At 44.3% G+C, this 21,595-nt stretch overlaps 1 protein-coding gene across 1 annotated transcript in view; it reads right to left on the bottom strand.

The window, feature by feature from the left end:
• Positions 1 to 21,595, bottom strand: part of Ptpn13 (protein tyrosine phosphatase non-receptor type 13) — a 178,626-nt gene that overhangs the window by 32,269 nt on the left and 124,762 nt on the right. The window contains exons 21-32 of the mRNA XM_021210241.1: positions 17,176 to 17,265; positions 16,435 to 16,542; positions 16,132 to 16,263; positions 11,434 to 11,891; positions 10,379 to 10,510; positions 8,156 to 8,249; positions 6,893 to 6,978; positions 6,085 to 6,247; positions 4,066 to 4,280; positions 3,855 to 3,953; positions 2,027 to 2,358; positions 1,132 to 1,306 (exon numbers count right to left, since the gene is read on the bottom strand). Of these exons, the coding sequence (XP_021065900.1) occupies positions 1,132 to 1,306; positions 2,027 to 2,358; positions 3,855 to 3,953; positions 4,066 to 4,280; positions 6,085 to 6,247; positions 6,893 to 6,978; positions 8,156 to 8,249; positions 10,379 to 10,510; positions 11,434 to 11,891; positions 16,132 to 16,263; positions 16,435 to 16,542; positions 17,176 to 17,265 (2,084 nt within the window). The remainder of the gene's footprint in view (positions 1 to 1,131; positions 1,307 to 2,026; positions 2,359 to 3,854; positions 3,954 to 4,065; positions 4,281 to 6,084; positions 6,248 to 6,892; positions 6,979 to 8,155; positions 8,250 to 10,378; positions 10,511 to 11,433; positions 11,892 to 16,131; positions 16,264 to 16,434; positions 16,543 to 17,175; positions 17,266 to 21,595) is intronic.

Below are 21,595 nucleotides of genomic sequence, written 5' to 3'. Positions count from 1 at the left end.
CAGGGCTACTGTACTCATGAGCTCATGGTAGCTGTGGCAGCCATGACAAGACAAGCCAGTCAGCACTGCAGCATGGAGGGAGGGACTCATGAGAGCCCCACCCAAGCCATCGACAGCTGATGGGGTAGTGAGTTAATTCTATGGGTGTGGCAATTGCTCCAGTGGATAGCCCCACTTCCATGAATATATGTACAGCATAAATGGAACTTGGGCTATCTAGAGAAAAAGATGGTTACTTGAGCTTGGTTAGAGATGAGGTGGGAATGGGAGGACTGTGGGGTGAAGAATAAGGGAGTGTGAATGTGGTCAAGATACATTTCATACGTGCATGAAGTGCTCTTCCATTTCTAGTTGGGAGTCTTTAATGGCTAAGCCATCTCTCCAGCAAACCGCCATCCGGGGAGCCTGCATGGGACTGACCTAGGCCCTCTGCACTTAGGTTACGGTTGTATAGCTTGGTCTTCTGATGGGACTTTTAACAGCGAGAGTGGGGGCTGTCTCTGACTCTGGTGGCTGCCCTTGGGACCCTTTCCTCCTACTGAGTTGCCTGATCTAGCCTTAATAGGAGAGGAGGAGGGACCTAGTTGCAAGGCAGCATGGCATGCCAAGGCTGGATACACATGGTAGCACTGCCCTTTTCTGAAGAGAAAGGGAGGAGAGGATGGGAAGACTGGGGGTAAGGAGAGGTTGGGGGGAGGGACCAGGAGGAAAGGAGCGAGGGGAAACTGCAGTGAGGATCTAATTAATTAATTTAAATAAACACCCAAGGAATCAATAAAGATTTAAGTCAAAATGAATGGCTCTAGAAAGACACTGTCTGAGGCTGACCTCTGGTCTCTACATGCACCTGCACATGCACACACACATTTGCTCCCAAAGCTACTAGGAATCACAAGAGGTAGGTGATCCCTCTGTGGACAACCGCCAAAATGGTGACAAGGCAGTGAGAAAGTCAGGGTGACACACAATGCTTTCATCGTCCCCTAATTCTCACCAGGGAAACATCAGAGAGGGGTGTCACTCAAATGTAAAACCACACAGCTTTCTCTCGAACAGAAAAGGAACGTGGCTATAAGATGGCCGAGAACAGCCAGAGCCGTTTTATGGTTTGTAACACAGAGAACAGCTCACCAGCTCAGAATCCTCAAGGTGGTTTGCCAAGTCATTTTTCAAAGCTGTTATGTTTTCCTCTTTGCTCAGCTGAGAGGCAAGATGTGTGAAGTATTTGCCAGTGGGGTCAGAGGGGACACACTCTGCCGGGGGCTGGCGGATCTGCCCAGGGCTCACATCCAGCGGAGGGGGACGGCTACAGAGACAAGAAACGACACTTAAGTGTGGATACATTTCAGGGCCAATATTTAGTTCGTGCCACGGCAGATGTGTTCGTGGCCAACAGATGTTTCTGTCTGGTTTTAAGTGAGACCTTCCCTGGCTTTCATCTGTGTTTAGACTACTGATTTATTCAACATCTACTATGTTAACATTTCTAATTATTCTCTGTGCAGGCCCGACTTTGAATAAGCTCTGTAGGCGACGTAAGGATGGTAAGGCAAGCTAGAATTAGGTATGCATTCTATACCTCGTCGTTACTCAAGATGGAAGCTAATGTGACCAGGGATCTAATCTGTACTTCGACCTAGTAGGAAAAGGAGAAATAAGAAAAAAAAAAGGCTTATACTTGTCATTTATTTTACTTATATACTTATTTTCCAAAATTGGGGATTGAACTCAGGGTCTTCTTCACGAGTAGCCTTTGTGCTCCACTGCTCTTTGAGAGGATCTTTCTAGGTTGTCTAGGCTGGCCTGGGATAATGATAAGGTGGTGCCCATGGCAGCTCTGGATGAAAGAATAGGAAGCACAGAAGTGGGGAGGGGGAGGAGCAGACGGAGGGAGGGAGGGTAGGAGGAGAGAAAATATAGGCAAGAGTGTCTCCAGTCCACCGGATGTTGCTTTTTTAGAGCAATCTCTGTTGCTGGCGCCCTGCTACCCCACCAGCTACTCTGGACACTGTAACTCTGGCGATACCTGTTCTCTGACTCCAGCTTGCCGGGTATCTTCCGAGGGAGGTAAAACATGGCACACATGGATTCTTCCTGGCTTGTCGGTGCTTCGTGGGCAAAGGCTGCCGCCGGGCTCACATTTGGCATCTTGGCTGGCGCTCTCATGGAGTCATCCTCTCCACTCTCGCTGTGGTCGCTGTAACTCTCTCTCCTGGATGGAGCCCTGCAATGGTTCTTGGTTTTGCCAGACACCCCGTTCTCATCCGAGCTGGAGCCCTGCTCCACCGAGAAGGATGATGGCTGTGAAGTCTCTTTACTGCTGTTTAGAAATGAGTGTGCTGGAGAGTAGAGTGGGTTCTGAAAGGGACACATTGAAGGACATCAGAGGGGGACAACCTGCATCAACTTTCGAAATGCTCAGCTCATTGTGAACCTGCTAAGAAGCAGTACTTTATATAAAAATATAAAGTTTCTGATAACAAACATAATTTACACTCTTTAAAGGGAAATATAAAATGACAATTTCTAATACTGTAGGGTTTATGTATTACAATAATTAATTTTGGAGTATCATGTGTCAGTGTACAAATCCCACAGTGCATGTGTAAAGGTCAGAGAACAACTTATGGTTGGTTCTCTTTCCACCCAGGGGAGTTGCTGGGCTTGGACTCAGGTCCCTGGGCTTGGCGGCAAGCACCCTTACCTGGTGAGCCTCCCGGACAGCCAGACTTAAATTTTCTTTTCAGACTGTATTTGACTTCTATGTGCTTGTACATGCCGTGCGTGGCATGTGTGTAGGTGTGAGGACAGTTCTGTCGAGTCAGTTCTCTCCTGCCACCTTTACATGGTTCCCTGGGGTCCAACTGATGCCAGGCTGTTTACAGCAAGCCGCCTGCCAGCCCTGACTTATACTCTTACATCAGAAGAAGAGTTGGATTATATATTCTACTTTGTATCCTATTTCCAAAATTTAGGATTCTATAATGAATGCTTTCTAACTTTAAAAACAGTTAATGTATACTTTTAAGATTTATTATTTTAAATGTATGTATGCCCGAGTGCATGTATGGTGCACCACATGTATGCAGGTCCCACAGAGAAAACTTCATCTTGGCTTGCCTGTTCTCCTGTAATTCTCTAATTATCACACACAGAATGTTTTCGAGGCCTGTTTAAAATACTTGCAAACTACTTTCTAGGAATACTCGATCCAACGGGTGCTCACCAGGGGGCTTGTTTCCAGGCCTTAGTTTTTGATGTTTCAAATCAATGTGATCTGTGTGTGTGTGTGTGTGTGTGTGTGTGTGTGTGTGTATGTGTGTATGCAGGGTGTGTGTGTACATGTGTGTCTGAGTATGATGTGTGCATGCATATGTGCATGTGTGCATACGTGTGAGTAGATGTGCAGGTGCATGTATGAGTGTGTATGCATTTGTGTATGTGTGTGCATATGTGCGTGCATGCATGCGTGCGTGTGTGCATGCGTGTGCATGCAAGTGTCTGAGGAGGACAGACGATTCCCTGGAGCTGGAATTTCAGAACCTTTTAGGGGACTCTGTGTGGTCTGTGCTCTTTCCGGCCCCTTCAAATGCTACTTCTATTAAATCAGAAACTCCCCTCCGCTGTTACATCCCCCTCACAATCCCCTCCCCCAGCTCTTCCATCCATATCTTAGGACGGCATTATGAGTGAACGCCTCAGCTGAGAGGCCAAAGGCAGAAATTCTTAAAAACACCATCAGAATACAAGATAATACTTCCTAGTTAAATATGGAGGTGTGAATCCCAGGATATGCAGCTGAATTAGCAATCTGGTAGTCTATGAAAACAGACATTAGTATCAAGCAACCTTACCAAAAATGCAGTATCGACCTCTGGTAGCACACCAGGTGCAGGTCTGCAGAGGAGCAAGGACACTTCTGGAGCTGTTCCCCTGAGAGCAGAGATGACATCCTGGAGGCACACGAGGGAAAGGTCTGAGGACGATGGAGGGAAGCCAGAAGGAGCCCACTGGCCCATCCTCGGCTAACTGAACCCTTGCTCCTGCCTGATGCTCTTGGCTTACCTGCTGAGACAGTCCCTTCAAGGGGGCTCCATTAACTTTCAATATAACATCTCCAACATTGATTCTCCCACTTTCTGCGGCAGGCTGTCCAGGGAAGAGCTTTTTAACCCTTACTATGCTGCCATTTATTTGCTCTGGTATAAGATTATCTTCCCGAGAAAAACTGAATCCAAGGCCCGAGCTATTTTTAAACAGCTTGACCTCAAATGTATTATCTAGAGAAAAAGATGAAAAAGTTACATATTATTAAGCTGTGTACATATGACTATACAAACACACATACTCTTAGACATGCTTTTAAAAGAGATTTATTTATTTAGTATATGTGAGTATAGTCACTCTCTTCTAACACACCAGAAGAGGGCATCAGATCCCATTACAGATGGTTGTGAGTCATCATGTGGTTGCTGGAAATTGAACTCAGGACCTCTGGACAAGCAGTCAGTGCTCTTCCTGGGGCATCTCTCCAGCCCGAGACATGCTTTCTTCAGCATGTTCCACACACTCACACACTCTTTTCCTTACTTTTCAGTCTGTCTGTGTGTGTGTGTGTCTGTATTATGTGTGTGTAAAAAAGCCAGATGCTGGTGTACAGCGCATCCCTCTCCACCTGTTGTCTGGTCTGGTCTGGTCTATTCTATTTTCTGAGACAGGGTCTTCTGTGGACCCTGGAGCCCACTGATTCCTTCCTTGCCATGTCTAAGGACACAGATGGCTCCACCATGCTCAGCTTTACATAGGTGCTGGGGATCCAAACTCAGAACTTACTTCATGCTTTGTAGACACCTGACTGACTGAGCCGTCCCTCGAACCCCACTGATAAAACTGTTGGAGTAGGCTGCTCGAGGGGGAGGCCTGTGTACACAAGGTTCTCCTGGGGAGCCATGTCTCAACACCATGTGCTTTAGAAGAATAAGTTAACAAGTTTAGAAGAACAAGAAAATGCAATGAAGAGAGATGAAAAAGCCTGAAACTAATGCCAGCATGGGGTGAGGGAATACAAGTAGATACTGCCATGCTTTCTTGAGGCCCAATTAAATCCAGCTAAGCTATAATGACATTCCGACAAAATTCTCATAAGGGAAATACAGTAACAGAATTAGAACCAGAAAAAAAAAAATGTAACCAGTTCAAGAAAGAACAGAGGAACGTGATCAAGTAGGAACATCCTATTTCAAGTCAATGTCAGAACAGGAATACAGCTCGGTCTGTGCTCTGGACTGATTCAGGGTTAGTAAGATTTGTGAAATAAAATTGGAGTAGAGAGAAAACATTCACTGAATCAGCAGTTCTAAACGAGAGCGTGTGACTTGCTTAAGGGACCCGAGAGCAAAGGGCACACCAGGAACAGGAACACAGCAACCTCGTGAGAACTCACAGGACCTCCGCCTTCATCTGTTGGCTTATTGCCAATTACTATTGAGTCTATATAGACAGGCACATTTCTAAGAGGACCAGCAGAATAGATTCCTGTTTAGGGTAACCCTAAATAGAAATATAAAAAGTCAACAGCTACGTGTGATTGTTATGTGCCTATAACACCAGTACTTGGGAAACAGGCCAACTTTGGTTACACAATAAGTAACAAGGCCACCTTGAGTTAAGGAGTTAGATCCAGAATCCAAATCATATGAACCAAAATTTAAGGTGCAAGTGGGTTTGAAGCCATTCAATTATATATACTCAATTTATCCTTACCAAATTTCATTTAAAATTTAACAATTCTATACTGTAACCGTTTACTATTCTGCTGCTCTTTCATTAGTGATACATGAATTGTGTCTCAACAAATTAAACACTTCTGAATAAACTACTGCTGTGAGCAGAAATAACTGACAGGTATTTAAAACATTATTAAGTGACCACATTCAGACATGACTTCATTGCCCTGGATTGTCAAGGGAGTGTTGGTCAGGCAGGTGCAGGAACAGAGCTGCTGAAGCACAAATTCTAACTCAACATGTAAAGACTGAATAGGCTCAGGGTTCTAATGACAAGACCTGAACCTCAAGGCCTGACCTTCAGTAACAAAGCTGTAGTCTTTGACATGAGCTGTTTGCTTCGCCATCTTTTCCGGGGCTTGGCTTTGGGTGTCCTGGTCAGCAGGGGGGCTCTGTGGGCTTGCAGGATCTCGTTCTCTAGATGTTGGCACCTGCCCTTTTTCTAACAACAGATGGACCACCTGAGAAGATGGAACAGTGCATCGTGAACTGAGAAGGAGGGTGAACTGGATGGCGCATTAGGACTTTGAAGAGCGGGAGGTATAATGCAGTAATGGCTTGCTCCAGCAGAATACAGGCAGATGGAGGAACCACATGGGAGCAGAAGAACAGAGCTCAACGTCTCAAAATAAAACTTTGTATTATTTTCTGCATGAAAATATTAAGAGAGAAAAGCTATTATCAAACATGTCAGACATATGTATGTTGTGTATAAGTTATAGATAATTTGGATTTCCGGGGAAAGCCACCAGGCAGTAATTATGAATAGCATTATAAACAATTTGGTTGATCCCTGGTTGAAAAGTTATTTGAACACAATGAGTCTAGCTTTTGAGTTGAAGGATGAGAGGAGTGAAAAATCATTAGAAATTCAAAACATTACAGATGCAGTCTCCTCCACTTCCCATCAGGTCGTCTCTGCTACAGCAGGGCTAAACAGGACACTGAGGGTCGGCCTCCTCAGTGGAGAATCTGCTCAGAACACCTGACTTGAATGCTCAGCATCTGCAGAACTGGCTTTCCTCACAGGTTCAGTGAGTTTGGCATTATCTCCACACTACCGTTCTTCTAAATGATCGTGGTAGTTTGATATCATGACCTCTTACCTGCCCTGTGTTTCGTAACGTTTCCACAGCTTGCTTGTGGGTAGCTCCTTCCAGACTGACTCCATTAACAGCAAGCACACGATCACCTGCAAGGTAGGGGGTTGTTTTGGAAGATGGGAATTATAAAACAAACATTCGGGGTTTTTAATACCTAGGGGCTTATTTTATGCTGACTTGAAGAGAGACTCGGATGGATTTTGGAGAGAATTGGATATTGCTCAAGTGTTCCCAGTAATCCAAAAGAACAAGGAAAGGAAACACTGTTAACCTTAGTGGATGTGACCGTGAGACCCTGCCCGCTCCAGGCTGGCCACAATGTGTGACCCCCTACCTCACCTTCCCAAGGACAGGACAGTAGGTATGCATCACCCACCTGGCTAGAACATATAGCAAGACTTAAACCATGAAGACAGAGCCGCTGAGTGCATACTGGCAGCCCGTTTCTAGCGAGAGCTATGTGATGTTCAGTCAGGGGCTGCCCGCTTTTCCTCCTCTGCTCAGCACTATATTGCTGAGTGCAGTAAGAAGCCACGGGAACCCTTAGCCATTCTCTGCTAAGGGATAAGCTGCAAGATGAAGTTTTGCTGTGGTATCAAGTAGTACTTTATTTCATGTATGTGAGTACACTGTCACTGTCTTCAGACACACACCAGAAGAGGACGTCGAATCCCATTACAGATGGTTGTGAGCTGCCACGTGGCTGCTGGGAATTGAACTCAGGACCTCTGGAAGAGCAGTCAGGGCTCTTAACCACTGAGCCATCTCTCCAGCTCAAGTAGTACTATTTTTAATAATTATTTTTTGGTTTCCTTTACTCAGGATTACTTTGCTTACAAGCATGTCTGTGCACCACATGCATGCTAGCTCCCTGAGGAAGCACGAAGTGCTGAGCCTCCAGGTGGGGGCTGGGAGTCAAACGCAGGTTCTTTGCAAGAACAATTGCTTTAAACCACTGGGCCAACTCTCCAGGTCACAGATGTTTAAATGTTGCTTTATAGCTAAACATATTCCTTCATGACTTTAAAACTCTGTAATGTCTTCATTCCCCCCCCCCCCAACACACACACGCGCACACACACACAGAGACAAGGTCTCTCCGTGCAGTCCTGGATAACCTCAAACTCACCTTACAGAGGCCTGAAAACCGATCTGCCTGCTTCAGCCTCCCAAGTACTAGGGTTAGAAGCGTGTACCGCATTGGGTCTTGATTTCTTTACTATGATATCTGTGCACGTGATTTCTGCATCCATATAGACACCATACCTTTGTGAATTCTGCCATCTGACTCTGCCGCTCCTTTGGGAATAATGGCTTTCACATAAATACCACCATGTCGGACGCTGGTATTCACACCTCCCTAAATAGAAAAGACAAAGCGGCACGTATTGACATGAAAATAATTTGCGTGCTTTCAAAGGTAAGTGCTAAAAAGGGTTCGAATCACCAGACGAGGCTGACTCCACATCAGCATGTTCAAATTGTCTGAATGCCCAGTAGCACTGCTAGCCCCAAATGCCAAGGCAGCCTGCTCTTTTGTTCTCTTTCTCAGTCTGACTCTCTGTGTCTGTCTGTTGGTCTCTCCTCTTTACTGAATCCAGAAAGAGTTACTAGGCTGCGTCTTGACTAGAAAGGAACTGTTGTCCCTTTCTGGGTCCCGCATCATGAGCAAGCAGAAAGCAATATAAAGGAGGCTGAGGACGTGGGGTACACTTGCGAGACAGAGGCGAGTGCTCTCAGGCCAGGCAGGGCTACATGGATAGATCCAGTCTCAAAACAAACACAACAAAAGAAAACAACTAAAATCAAACAAACCCCAAAACCTAAATTAATAAAAGGCGGCTTTGGCAGAAAAGGTGTGTGTGTGTGTGCATGAATTCACGCATCCATGCAGTTGTACATTCATGCGTATGCCTGTGCATGCATGCATGCATTCATGGAGGTGCACATTCACAGGTTTGCATGTACACATCCGTGCAGGTGACATTCATGCATGTGTGTGTGCATGCATGCATGGAGGTGTACATTCATGAGTGTGCATGTCCACATCCGTGCAGGTGACATTCATGCATGTGTGTGTGCATGCATGCATGGAGGTGTACATTCATGAGTGTGCATGTCCACATCCGTGCAGGTGATATTCATGCATGTGTGTGTGCAGGCATGCATGGAGGTGTACATTCATGAGTGTGCATGTCCACATCCGTGCAGGTGACATTCATGCATGTGTGTGTGCACATCCATGAGTGTGCATGTTAGTCCAGAGGCTGATGCTGGGAGTCTTCTGATTTGTGAGTTAGGGTCTCTCTCGACACCAAGCCTGCTGTCTGGGCTGGACTGGATGATCAGTGAGCCCTGAAACCCTTCTGTCTCCCCAGTGCAGGGTTGCACCCTGTTTTGGTTGTTTTTAATGTGGGTGTTGGTAACTGATCCCCTGACTCTCCTCCCACACTGGCTCAAGTACATCTTTAATGGCTTTATGCAATGACCGGTGATCTTAGACTGTGACAAATATGAAGCTGCAGTTCCAGAGTAACATATTATAGAATTCTAAAATAATGTTATCAAATAGTCTATGTAGATACCTCTGTTATCTTAAAGATATATGGACAGTTTTGGAACCTCTACTTTTAAGGTTTTGAATGTGTTACAAGGTAATATGTATTTTGGAGAGAATTAGCACATAAATATCCATGTTCTTTAGTTGTTCACGGGATAGATTAAAGAGATGACATCTCACGATTTCACCATTAGATATATACAAAAAATAACCATACATTACATATTCTGCACATGATATGTTTGAATTAAGCAAGTAAAAAAATGTATGGAGAACAGGCAACTCCTAATTATTTTAAAACTACAGAGGGGAAAAAAAGAGTAGTGTGCATTTTTTATTTATTTATTATTTTTTGTTTTTGGTTTTTTGAGACAGGGTTTTTCTGTGTAGCCCTGGCTGTCCTGGAACTCACTCTGTAGATCAGGCTGGCCTCAAACTCAGAAATCCACCTGCCTCTACCTCCCGAGTACTGGGATTAAAGGGTGCGCCACCACGCCCGGCTTAGTGTACACATTTTTTTTTTTTTTTAATTTATTACATGTAAGTACACTGTAGCTGTCTTCAGATACTCCAGAAGAGAGAGTCAGATCTTGTTAAGGATGGTTGTGAGCCACCATGTGGTTGCTGGGATTTGNAGATACTCCAGAAGAGAGAGTCAGATCTTGTTAAGGATGGTTGTGAGCCACCATGTGGTTGCTGGGATTTGAACTCTGCACCTTTGGAAGAGCAGTCGAGTGCTCTTACCCACTGAGCCATCTCACCAGCCTTAGTGTACACAATTTTAAATGAGTTTAAGGACAGCCAAATTTTAGCTTTTGGGAGCATTTGATAAGTGTCCCATCTGAGCCACTGTAACTCAGCTAACAGGTTGGGCTACAACTGTCTGCTGGGGGTGAAGAAGAGAAGGCGTGAACCTTGTCAAACAGTACCGTGACACTTATCCCCAGGCTGCCATCAGTTTTAGCCAGCTCAACCTCAAACGTGTCTCCGGGCTTAGGAGGTGACGCAGACAAGGCTGGGAAGCTCATTTTGTTCGATGTGTTCAGTGAGGAGGAAGGTTCCTTGACGAAGAAAAACAGACAGAGGAGGATTTCTCATTAGAGCCCAAACGAACTCTTCCTGCAAACAAACGCTTCTGGAGGAAAAAGTTTCTAATGCAAGGCATGAAGGGAAAGAGTGGATCACGACCATGAAGGCCGGGGGACTTTCCAGACACCGTCAGCCCAGGGAACACTCATTATTGTTTAGAGACCTGACACTCAGAAAGTGAGGCTGGACAAGGCAGAAGGAAACAGAACTTAAGCTTTGAAAGAGCCTTTGCCCGTGCCTCCGGGTCCTGGGCTTGAAGTATGCCCACTTTCTTTAGGAGTCTGTATGTACCAAGGGAGCAGACTAACTGGTGTCTAAGCTAGCCAGCCTCAGGCTCCTTCTGCTCCTGCGTGCAAACACGGTCTAAATGTCAGCTAAGCGCTCTTCCTGAGGGTGGAGGGCTTCTGTGAGGAACGTCGCTATATCGCCCCCGAGAAGGAGAGCTGTGAGCTTCCTTCTGACACTGCTTCTGAATGTGAGCTTACGTTCCCATCATGTTGAGAACGAGGCTATCCCCCTGCCGCTGCTGTCTCCCACACAGAAGTTCAGAGGATTGTAGGTGGTCTGGGGCAAATCTGACTGCCCATACTATGAACCATCCACAAGCAGCTCCGCAGGTATCAAAGTTCTCTATTGACATCTGTTTAAGTATGTATGAGATGAAACTTAATCGGAGCATAGCCCCTTCAGAGTTAGGATTCAAAACCTTGGACTGCCAGTCAGCATCCGATGCAGCAGTGGTTAGAAGAGGGCCATACCAGCTGCTCCTCCTTTCCAGAACCACGTGCGCATCCTAGCAGGCCATGCTGCTCTCTAACGGATGGATGTACCATCTCTCTGCTCTGTTACATGAAAACACAGTGGTTCTCCCCAAAGGATTAAAATTAAACCATGCCTGTTTTGGCGTTTGATGATCTTGACTGCTGGTGTAAGTGGAATCGTCTTTGTCGGAATCAGCACAGTCGAGTTGTTCAATCAAATCGGAGATGCCTCGCCGTTTGGCCTTGCTTCGGTTACTGTAGGAGAAGGTCTTCTCGTTGACCTTGGATGTCACGGATGGTGATGGGCTGCCATGCTGTGGTTCCTGCCAGCCTCGGTCACCTAAGTGGCTGGCAAAGAAGCCGTTGACTTGGCTCTGGGACAAGCTGGCACTTTCAGTCCTGGAATCTTGGGAACTGAGGCTTCCCTCCCGCAGGCCCCCAGAGAGCCCAAAGGGACTCTCTGGGATGTGCCTCAGAGTGCCCCGTGGCCAGGGCTGGTCCTCTGATGGGTCCGTAGCACTGTCCTGCATGTATGACGGTTTCTTTGTGTAGCTTTTCATCCCATTGGCAAAATGAACAGGAGTAGAAGGCACTAAAAGTTAAGATCCAAAGTGAGAACAGTTAAGTCAGTAACACACGTGCCTGCAAACACAGCCACACAGACATATACACAGGTCAAAGACACGTGCCTGTAAACACAGCCATACAGACATATACACAGGTCAAATACACGTGCGTGTAAACACAGCCATACAGACATATACACAAGTCAAAGACACGTGCCTGTAAACACACACACTGATAAGCACACAGAAGCACATAAATTTACACACACACATGCATATATACATAAATACATGGTGTGTGTGCACACATGGGATCTCACAAAGCCAGGTAGGAAGACTTTATGAAGAAATCACACTCACAATGCACAGAGCAGGCTGTGAGCCTGCTTTGACTGTCTCCTCACAATGCCCTGCATTATGTAAGATGCCCTTGGTCCTAGCTCCATTTTCCTTTCTGAAGGTTTTCTTCATTTCAGAGATAACTTACAGTTTTGTTGAGTCTCTAAAACTATTAATCTGTTCATTAAATTGACTGTCTGTAGAACTGGACTGCACTCAGGGTCTCACACATGCTATGTAGCCATGTTACCCTGAGCTGCATCCCTAGGTATTTGGCCCTATTTACATCTATGCTTGCTTTGAATTATCTTGGCAGACTGTGTTTTTGGTCCTTGTCTTTTGGTTTCAGGGGCGTTGGTTCTGAAACCTAGGACCTTGTGAGTGCAAACCATGTCTCTTCCACAGAGCCCCAGTCCAGTCAGCCTTTGTGTTTTGGACTCCAGGTAATGTCTCAGAAGGGCCATCTCTAAATCCATATGTAGAGTCTGTGCCAAAGTCATGTATGAGAACTACAGATGTGATTTATGAAAGTATTACATTTTCTATGTACTGACACCGAGGGTAAGAGTCAAAGAATAATGAACAGAAATAAGACAACAAAAATAACCAGTTTAAAAAAAAAAAAGCTAACTTCTCAGAAACAAAGATGTAACACATGGACAGAAATCTAAACAAACTTAGAAATAAGTCTACGAAAAGATATCACTGGGGCTGGAGAGATGGCTTAGAGGTTAAGAGCACTGACTGCTCTTACACAGGTCCTGAGTTCAATTCCCAGCAACCACATGGTGGCTCACAACCATCTGTAATGGGATCTGATACCTGTCTTCTGTGTGTCTGAGGACAGTGACAGTGTACTCATATACATTAAATAAATTATTAAAATATAAAAGAAAAGACATCATTGTATTTCTCAGGAACATGCAGTTTAATTCTAAGGTTCTTTCCCACTATTCTGGAGAGAGAGAGAGAGAGAGAGAGAGAGAGAGAGAGAGAGAGAGATAACACGAGCATGCTGCTGTAATAAGAATGTGCCCTTGAAGTGCATGTGCAGGGGACTGCTGCAGCTCATGACAGAGGTGTCATGGCCAGGAGGATCCACCCTCAAGAATGGGTTATAGCTGGTGTGAGCAGGACGTCTTCTGTGTACAAGCTCTGCCATGGGATGCCTTAGCAAGACGTTCCCCACATGATGCAGTCATGATCTTCAGTTCTTGGTCTCCCCAGCTGTAGGAAATACCTGTTCTCTAAACTACCCATCCTTATGCCTAGCATGGCAGTGCATGCGGCAACGGCAGAATCGGGAACCTAAGCAGGAAGATGGTTATTTCCGGCCCGCCTATGTTGTGAAGTGGAAATGTCTAGTTGTTTGCAAAGTCAGTTATGTCAAATGATGTTTTGCTGGGGCACACAGGTAGAAGGATGTCTTCCTAAAAGAAACACGTGAAGGACTGTTTTCCTGAAGCATATACAGGTGTTAGGATGTTTGGATATAGCAGACACGTGAAAGGACCCGTGACGAAGAAATATAAATATGACTCCACAGACTGGAGGAGCATTGAACCTTGGTTTGGTTTGCTCTGCCTTCTTATTCTTTGCTGACAACACACATGCACTGTGAGAAACTCGCCCAAGAACTTTGCCTGAGGAGGTTCCTGCAGCAGCTTGCCACTTCTGTGGCCTTCCTCACATTGGTTGGCAAGCCTGGCGGTTTCTTCTGGATTGAACCACAGCTGCCTGTGCCTGCTTGCTGAAAGGACTGGACTGCAGCTGCCGGTTCATGCCTGGTGTTTGCCTGCCTACAGGACGAGTCTGCAGCTTCTGAGTCTTATTTGGTGTTTGCTACAGAACTGAGTTGCTGCCCAAGTTAACCCCCAAAGAACAGGTCCACTTCCCCCATATGCTAATAGCTTTTCTCTCCCACTACCTCTGCTGGGTGGTGGGCTAGAGGAGAGGTTGAATCCTTATTAAAAGTAGGTTGCAAAGAAATCCATGCCTACGACGTTATATAGTGAATTCTAGGCAAACCTGGGCTACAAAGTGAGACTGTCTTTAAAAACTATCCCCCACATAAATAACTGGGCGGGGGTATTCTGTTAAAGCAGAGCACCAAACGGACCAGGACAAGCCCCTCCCTCTTTAGTGATGTAATGGAGAGGGAAGCCTGGAGTGCACACAGGAAAAACTTCTGGCTTGCTTGCATTTTTGTCTTTTTTTAAAGTAACATGATAGAGTAGAAATACATCATGATAAAATGAATCTAGCTTCCCGAAGAAAAATATTTACATTATCACATTTCAGTTTTGGAAAACAAAACAAAACATCCTTCTCTGGTCATTAAGGTGACATTCTCCATCACGAGCTGTTTGATCACTTAACCTCTCTCTCACAGCACAGCTATAACCAAGCATTTTCTCACTGGGGGTTTAATATTCGTCTCCTCTGATAAAAGCTTACTTTCCATGAAGCCATGGGCTCTGTATTTTGTACACTCTACACATGTAATAAATATCTGAACAATGGATACGTTTTCCATAGAACATCTATTAGAAGAAAATTAAAATCCTTTAAAGGGGAGTATGAATTTACTCCGAATTCACCTTTTTTCTTGTCCTTTTTAAGCCAGAGAATAATGGGACTTTAAGAAGAAAGTGAGCTCGGCAGTTAGAAACTAACTGGTGCAGCCTTCCTTCCTGTAAGATGAGGGGGTAAGTGTGTGCTGGAGGGTGCAGGGTTTATAATACACCTTATTTCATGTGCTTATGAAACACTTATAAAAAATGCATGATATATACGCATTCATAGGCACATGCTCTGTTTAATAGTTACCAAATACAAGAGTAAACGATAGACAAATGGTGTAAAATTTAAGAAACTTTTTGCCATAGCACAGCACAGCACAGGAAGGCTTTGCAACTTTTATCCCAGCATCTATATTGTACCTGAAATTTATTACTTAAACTATTTTTCCATGAATTTTTAGTTATTTTTTCCCCCCAGTTCACTGAGATAGGGTCTTGCAATGTAGCCCGGGATGGCCTGGTAAATGTGGCCTAAGATGGCCCCAAGCCTGTGGTGATTTCTCTGCTTCACCCTCTCCGATGGCGGGTTGGCAGGTATGTACCCAACACCAGTTCTAATGTTAAATTCCTTAACGCATTTCTAGTATCTCAAGGATTAGAGTCACTTAAACAATCCCTAGCATCGTGCTATCTTTGAAAACTATAATTAATAATGACAGTCAAAATGGACACTTAAAGTCCTTAATATGCACCTGAAATGTACTTATATAACAACTTCACCATTTGCTCGCTAGCACAGTTAGGCTTCATGTGCTCAGGGTGTTCAGTCAAGTCTGGGTGGCAGAGACTGCTGTGGACTGGTGCCTGGCTACTGGCGCTGTTTACCCACACACAGGCTGTGAGCTCCAGGGTGTGTGTCCTCACTAGTCCTTAGTGATTCTGTGTGAGGAAGACAGGCAGGGGAGGCAGGCGGGAGGAGGCAGGGAGGATGGGTGGAGGCCACTGTCTGTTTCTTTATCAGCAAGAACATGATCCTTTTGCTTTCATTAAATTGCTAGTCTATTATTTTCCTTCTCATAACCGTTGACATTTGGACAGGACATCACAGGTAAGTCTTACATAACCGCACCATTAATGACAAAAAGGTCTAATTCTTCTAATTCTCATAGGAGTAAGAAGAGAAGGAACATACCAAGATTTCAGAACATAAGTGGCCTCAATTTTACATGACTAAATTCAGTTTTGTTCATATTACTGAAGGCACAAATGTTGCACTGATGCATGAATTACACCGCAGAGGGGCATGCGGCAGACGGCTAGGGAGGAATAAACAGCTTCAATCCCGTCTGCTAGGCCGATGGACACATCAAGGTGCTTAGGATGGGGTTTGCGCAGCATGCATTACCTTTGGACGGTTTTTCTTTTGGCTGGGAGATGACAAGTGTCACATCTTCAGGTGCGTTCTGCAGAATGTCCACTGCAGCATGGTGACTGACCCCTTCTAGACTCACACTGTTCACAGATATCAAACGGTCTCCTGGAAAATACACCATCCAGTGTACATCAGCAACAAAGCAAAGCTCACAGCAAACCTTAGAAATTGAACCCTTTCTCACTATTATTATTATTATTATTTTGTCTACATTTTGTCCTCTGTGCAGATTTATCCATTAGAAAGCACATGGGAAATTATCAAAATGTCAAGTACCAGGCTTCAAGCATCCATCCAGGTGGGCAGGTCCTCCAGGGGTAACTGCACTGATAAACACTCCTAGATCCAGTCTTCCCATTTTTTCCCCACCGATAATTTGAAATCCTGTAAAATACCATATTAAAAAGAGACTTTAATGATACTGAATCTTTTTATGACTCCGTGATTTGTCTGCTTGAAACAAATATAGATACTTAGCTAAAATGATTAATATGGGAGATGGGACCACCTGTTTATTCTATATCCTTAGCATTTGATGACCAGGGGTGGAGAATGGTGGACTGGGAGTGGACAGTCAGCATCTTGGTGAGAGCGGATGCCCAGGAGACAGGCACAGGTGAGGGCAGGGAGGGCAAGAAGCAGCACATACAGAGACGCGTGTGTCTGCAAACGGCACCATGAAACCCACTGGATTGTACACTAACCAGTAAGGCTTTTTTTTCCTTTTTTTTTTTCTTTTTTTTTAGGTTTTTCGAGACAGGGTTTCTCTGTGTAGCCCTGGCTGTCCTGGAACTCACTCTGTAGACCAGGCTGGCCTCCAACTCAGAAATCCGCCTGCCTCTGCCTCCGGAGTGTTGGGATTAAAGGTGTGTGCCACCATGCCCGGCACTAACCAGTAAGTTAATACACAACAGGAGGGGAAGGTAAGGATGGTCAGCAGCCCTGGTGTCTGAGCACAGGCTGAGCGATGGTCTGAGTACCGCCTCCCTCTCTCCTGTGACCCTCGTGGTGACTCACCTAAGCCATGCTTTGGGTCTTTCTTCAGGTTCACCAGTGTGATCTCCCTTTCTGGTGACGAAACAATGCTCCATCTTTTGTGCAGTATATCTATTAAGAGTTGCAATAAAAAAATAGATTTAGGCATTTAGATTAAGCATAAAAATTCGTAGATTTCAGGGCACTGATGCTGTGGGCCATGCTAACAGTCAGCCACCACTGCAGGGCACTGAACCTTTAGACACAGGTTTTTTGATTCCATCTTTCTGTTGCATCATAGTTGATTGTTTCAATTTGACAAGTATCACATTAAAATTTTCTCTCGGGGCCTGGGGGAATGGAGTATTAGCAAAAGACAGGTGTTGCTCTTGTAGAAGTCCTGGGTTCAGTTCCTAGCACCCATGTGGCAGCTGTTGGGGGAACTGCATGCATGTGCTGTACTGATATATATGCAGGTAAAACTCTCAAGATTCATAAACGAAAAAGAAAAATTTCCCTCCAGTATGTTTGACATATTATTTATAAATTAGTAAAACATTATTATTAGAAAGTTCCTGAATAAAATGGTAATACAATAAGCAGGATTTAGCTTTTAAATTCCTACTGCTCATTTTCTATAAGATAAGGACTTGTCTGGCATAGCTACACTCCAATGACTTCCAAGCACTGTTTGCAGGTGAACACAAAACGTTCAACCTTTCTGATTTCAGTGCTGGTATTCACCATCCAGAATAATGACTACAGATATTTGCAAAATTAAGTCAATTAGTTAAATGAATTTCAACATTTGAGCTACAATTTGCTTTTTCTAATTTCTCCTTGTTTTTTTTTAAATCATTTCCAAAGATCTTAATTAAACCAGTAAATAAAACAGTTAATTGCAACAGTACTCAAGAAATTGCTACATTCAACAATTTGAGCAGACAGACAGACAGACAGACAGACACACACACACGCATGTAGACACACATAGGCTTTTGCATACACAAATGTGTTGTTAACGCTGATTGGTCTGTATATGAAGGTGGTCATGGAGGTGAGTTTTAACACTCAGCTATTTTTATAAGTTAAAATTTCAAATTCAAGTCTATGTTGTTCTTAACCACACTGATGCTTTTTGAAAAAACAAAACAAAACATCCAAAACACAAAACCCAGACATTCTGGCTTCACTAAAGCACAAACCAGAATTTGTGTGGACCACTCTCAGTGCAGACCTTTGTTTTGCTATATGTTTCAACATTGAAGAGCACGCATGGACATAAATTAGCATGAACATACTAGTAGCTGACACACAGTATGTACTGATGCCTTAGGAATGAAAAGCACACCCCAACGCCTAGAAATAAGATCTTTTACCCGGAGGAAACAACAACCTGAATTTCCTATCAGCAGTCAATGTAGCCTTGCATTGTGGGCCATCTTGATACAAACTGGATACTCTGTTGCTCATATGCTCTTCTGGAACTAGAACTCTTTGGTACTTGGTAACAGTAGTAGCTATGTGGTATTACTAACGAAGTTTTGGTGAAATTACACACAACATCACCGGATAATGTTGTGAGGCTCCATCTATAACAGGTGGTACTAAGAAATGTGCACCAGCTGTTTCATGGGCAGCTTTGACAACATCATCTATACATTCTCAACTCGGTCTTCCTGAAATAGGTAATGAGCTTTAGCTTTCATCTGGAATAAACATAAAACAATACAGAAGAGGACCCATAAAAAATAAAGCAAATAAAAGTAAGGCCTCATTAATAACCGAAATTTAAAAAATTAAGGTGGTTAGGAAAAAAAAAACAGATATAATCAAAGTGTAAATTTTGCAAAGCAATTAAATGGTAATAGTGGCTTTGAACTTTTCACCCCCGCTACAAGTTTCAGATTTAAACTCTTAGTGCATAGGGATTTGGAGATTTAGAAACTGATGAAATTCATTATTCCATGGTACTTATAAAGTGCAAATGCATGCAGTTAGTACAAAATCAGATTCCCTGTCAGTAAGAACAGGATTAAAAAAAAAAAATTAGGCAAGGTGGAAATGTGGTTACTCTCCTGTTGGTTGGAGCTTAAGACTAGAAAGGCATTAAACCTGGGGAGGTTGTGAATGGAAACTCAGCTCAGTGGTCAAGAAAAGGTCCACCTGGTTCACAGTCTTTCTGCTCTCTTCGGGTTTATGAATGGTCTTGTGAGCAAGAAGACAAGCCTCTTCATTTCTACTTCTAATGGGTTGTTAACAGGATTAGGTCTTTAGAACACTCGTCTGGTTAATAGTATGTATGTGTGTGCATGCGTGAGTGTTTGAGTTTGTTTGTGAGTGCATGTGTGTTTGTGTGCGTGCCCGTGCACATTCTCCCTAATTAAAAGCCACAGAGCCTGCTGATCCAAAGTTGCCTGACTGTGACTTCAGTACTTATTCTTCTATTCTGTTACTCTACTGTCTACTGTCTGTCTTATTGGGGAGTGTTCCTGTCACCGTTTATCATTAGGCATTGGGGGAAATAAACAAGGCTGTGGCTATGAAACCCAGCAGGACTGCAAGTGGGATGGCACCAGACTGCTGCTGTCAGAAAAACACCCGAGTTGATAATAAAAAGTAAATAATAATGTCAAGCAAATGGCTGTGTTCCCCAAGCAGGTGTCAAGCCTACAGAGCAGTGGTAGCAAGTGTTGACAGCGTTGACAGCTTCTCCCTGAGTATCAATGGGGTGACAGGATAGGATGCTCCAAACGACTGCTCCGTCCCAAATCATAGGGTCACAGAAGGTGAGGCAGTGCGACGCCTGGAGGTGAAAGATGGGGAAGAGGGCAAGCTGGCCAGCAGGAGATAAAGGAGTATGGATCAGACAAGGAGGCTCTGCCACCCTCCCGTTTCAGCCTCCTTGCTCCCTCAGCCTTGGGGTGTCTGCAGTGACAGGTCAGGATGGCCAGCGGGATCGCATGCAGGTGCCAGTACTTAAGCATACACACCAGCTCTGTGTCTTTCCTCAGGTCTCTGCACACAGCAGATACTCAAAATACCTCTGTACTTGTATTTTTTTCCTAATCGGGAGTCGTTCCTGAGGGAGCGTCCATGAAAACTTCAAGTTATCTGCCTATAGCTCTCTATTCAAGGAACAGAGCTGGAGAAACTCTGAGGTAGATACTTAATTATGAAGACATTTCTGAGGCCTTTTAACTACATTAAGACAAGTATAAATATCAGGAGGGCTTATTCCAAGGTCCTTAAAATAATTCTCTTTTCCTATTAATATGTATCATACTACAGCAATTACAACTACTTGTTAGTGAAAAAGAAATATTAACTTGAAATGTGCAGGTCTTTATGCAAAGCAAGCCTGGGTTATACCCAGTCACATCTACATGAGAGAGGAAGACAGGACTGTGCATGAGGCCTCCTGACTAGGACCTGCTTGTCTCCCAGGAGTTCCTCTGGATGCTGTGTGGTCTTCTATTGGAAGGCATCAGATCTCATTATGGGTGGTTGTGAGCCACAATGTGGTTGCTGGGATTTGAACTCAGGACCTTCGGAAGAGCAGTCAGTGCTCAACCACTGAGCCATCTCTCCAGCCCCCTATTTTTACATTTCTATGTGAGCATATTACATATTTGTTAAGGCAGTTGGGACCACATATTGTCCATTGGAGGCACACAGTCTACAGCCTGGAAAGGCGTGGTGTGGATCCGTGTATCTACACTGAGTGAAATGGTCCCGTCTTTCCTCGGTTTACTTCTTATGCATCTAGTGAGTTTTCTGTCTGCCCAGTTTTTATGCTCACTCTGGACTTTAATTTTAAGCTTCAGCTTTGCAGATATTCTAACTGAACCTAGTGGGAAGACTAGCTTTCAATATTATAATTGTCCTTGATGTCAGGCTGAACACAGTATATTGTAGGATTTTATTTATTCTTGAACACTTTAGTACTTAGCATTGGCCCTGATAATTACCATGAAATCAGATAAAGTTTATTTCAGGGCCTGCACTATGTTACTCTGGACCAGAGTTATTTCTTTTCTTTATTGTTGCTGGGTTTTTTCTCCTCCTCCTCCTCCTTCCTCTTCTTTCTTCGTTTTTTCTGAGACTGGGTTTCTCTGTGTGGTTTGGTTATCTTAGAACTTGCTCTGTAGATCAGGCTGGCCTCAAACTCATAGAGAGGTCCCTGCCTCCAGTTCCCAAATGCTGGGACTAAGGGTGTGCACCACCACCACCAGCAGAAATTTTAACTCTCAATAGAGTTGTAATCCCATTTGGTTGAGCAGGTTCAGAGGAAGTGTGAAGAGAAAGATTAACTGAGTCCCTCTGTAGCCAGGAGACTGGCTGGTGAGTCGAGGCTTCTAGAAATTCAATGGGAGAAAGTTCTTACAGTTCACGGAGAGTTGGTACAAATTCACATTCTTGTCTATGTGAACTTAACTCAAAACATGTGTGTGCTATCATC

The sequence above is a fragment of the Mus pahari genome, chromosome 13 (genome assembly GCF_900095145.1).
Source record: "Mus pahari chromosome 13, PAHARI_EIJ_v1.1, whole genome shotgun sequence".
NCBI classification, from domain to species: Eukaryota; Metazoa; Chordata; class Mammalia; order Rodentia; family Muridae; genus Mus; species Mus pahari.
This window is presented reverse-complemented; position numbering and strand designations above follow the sequence as displayed.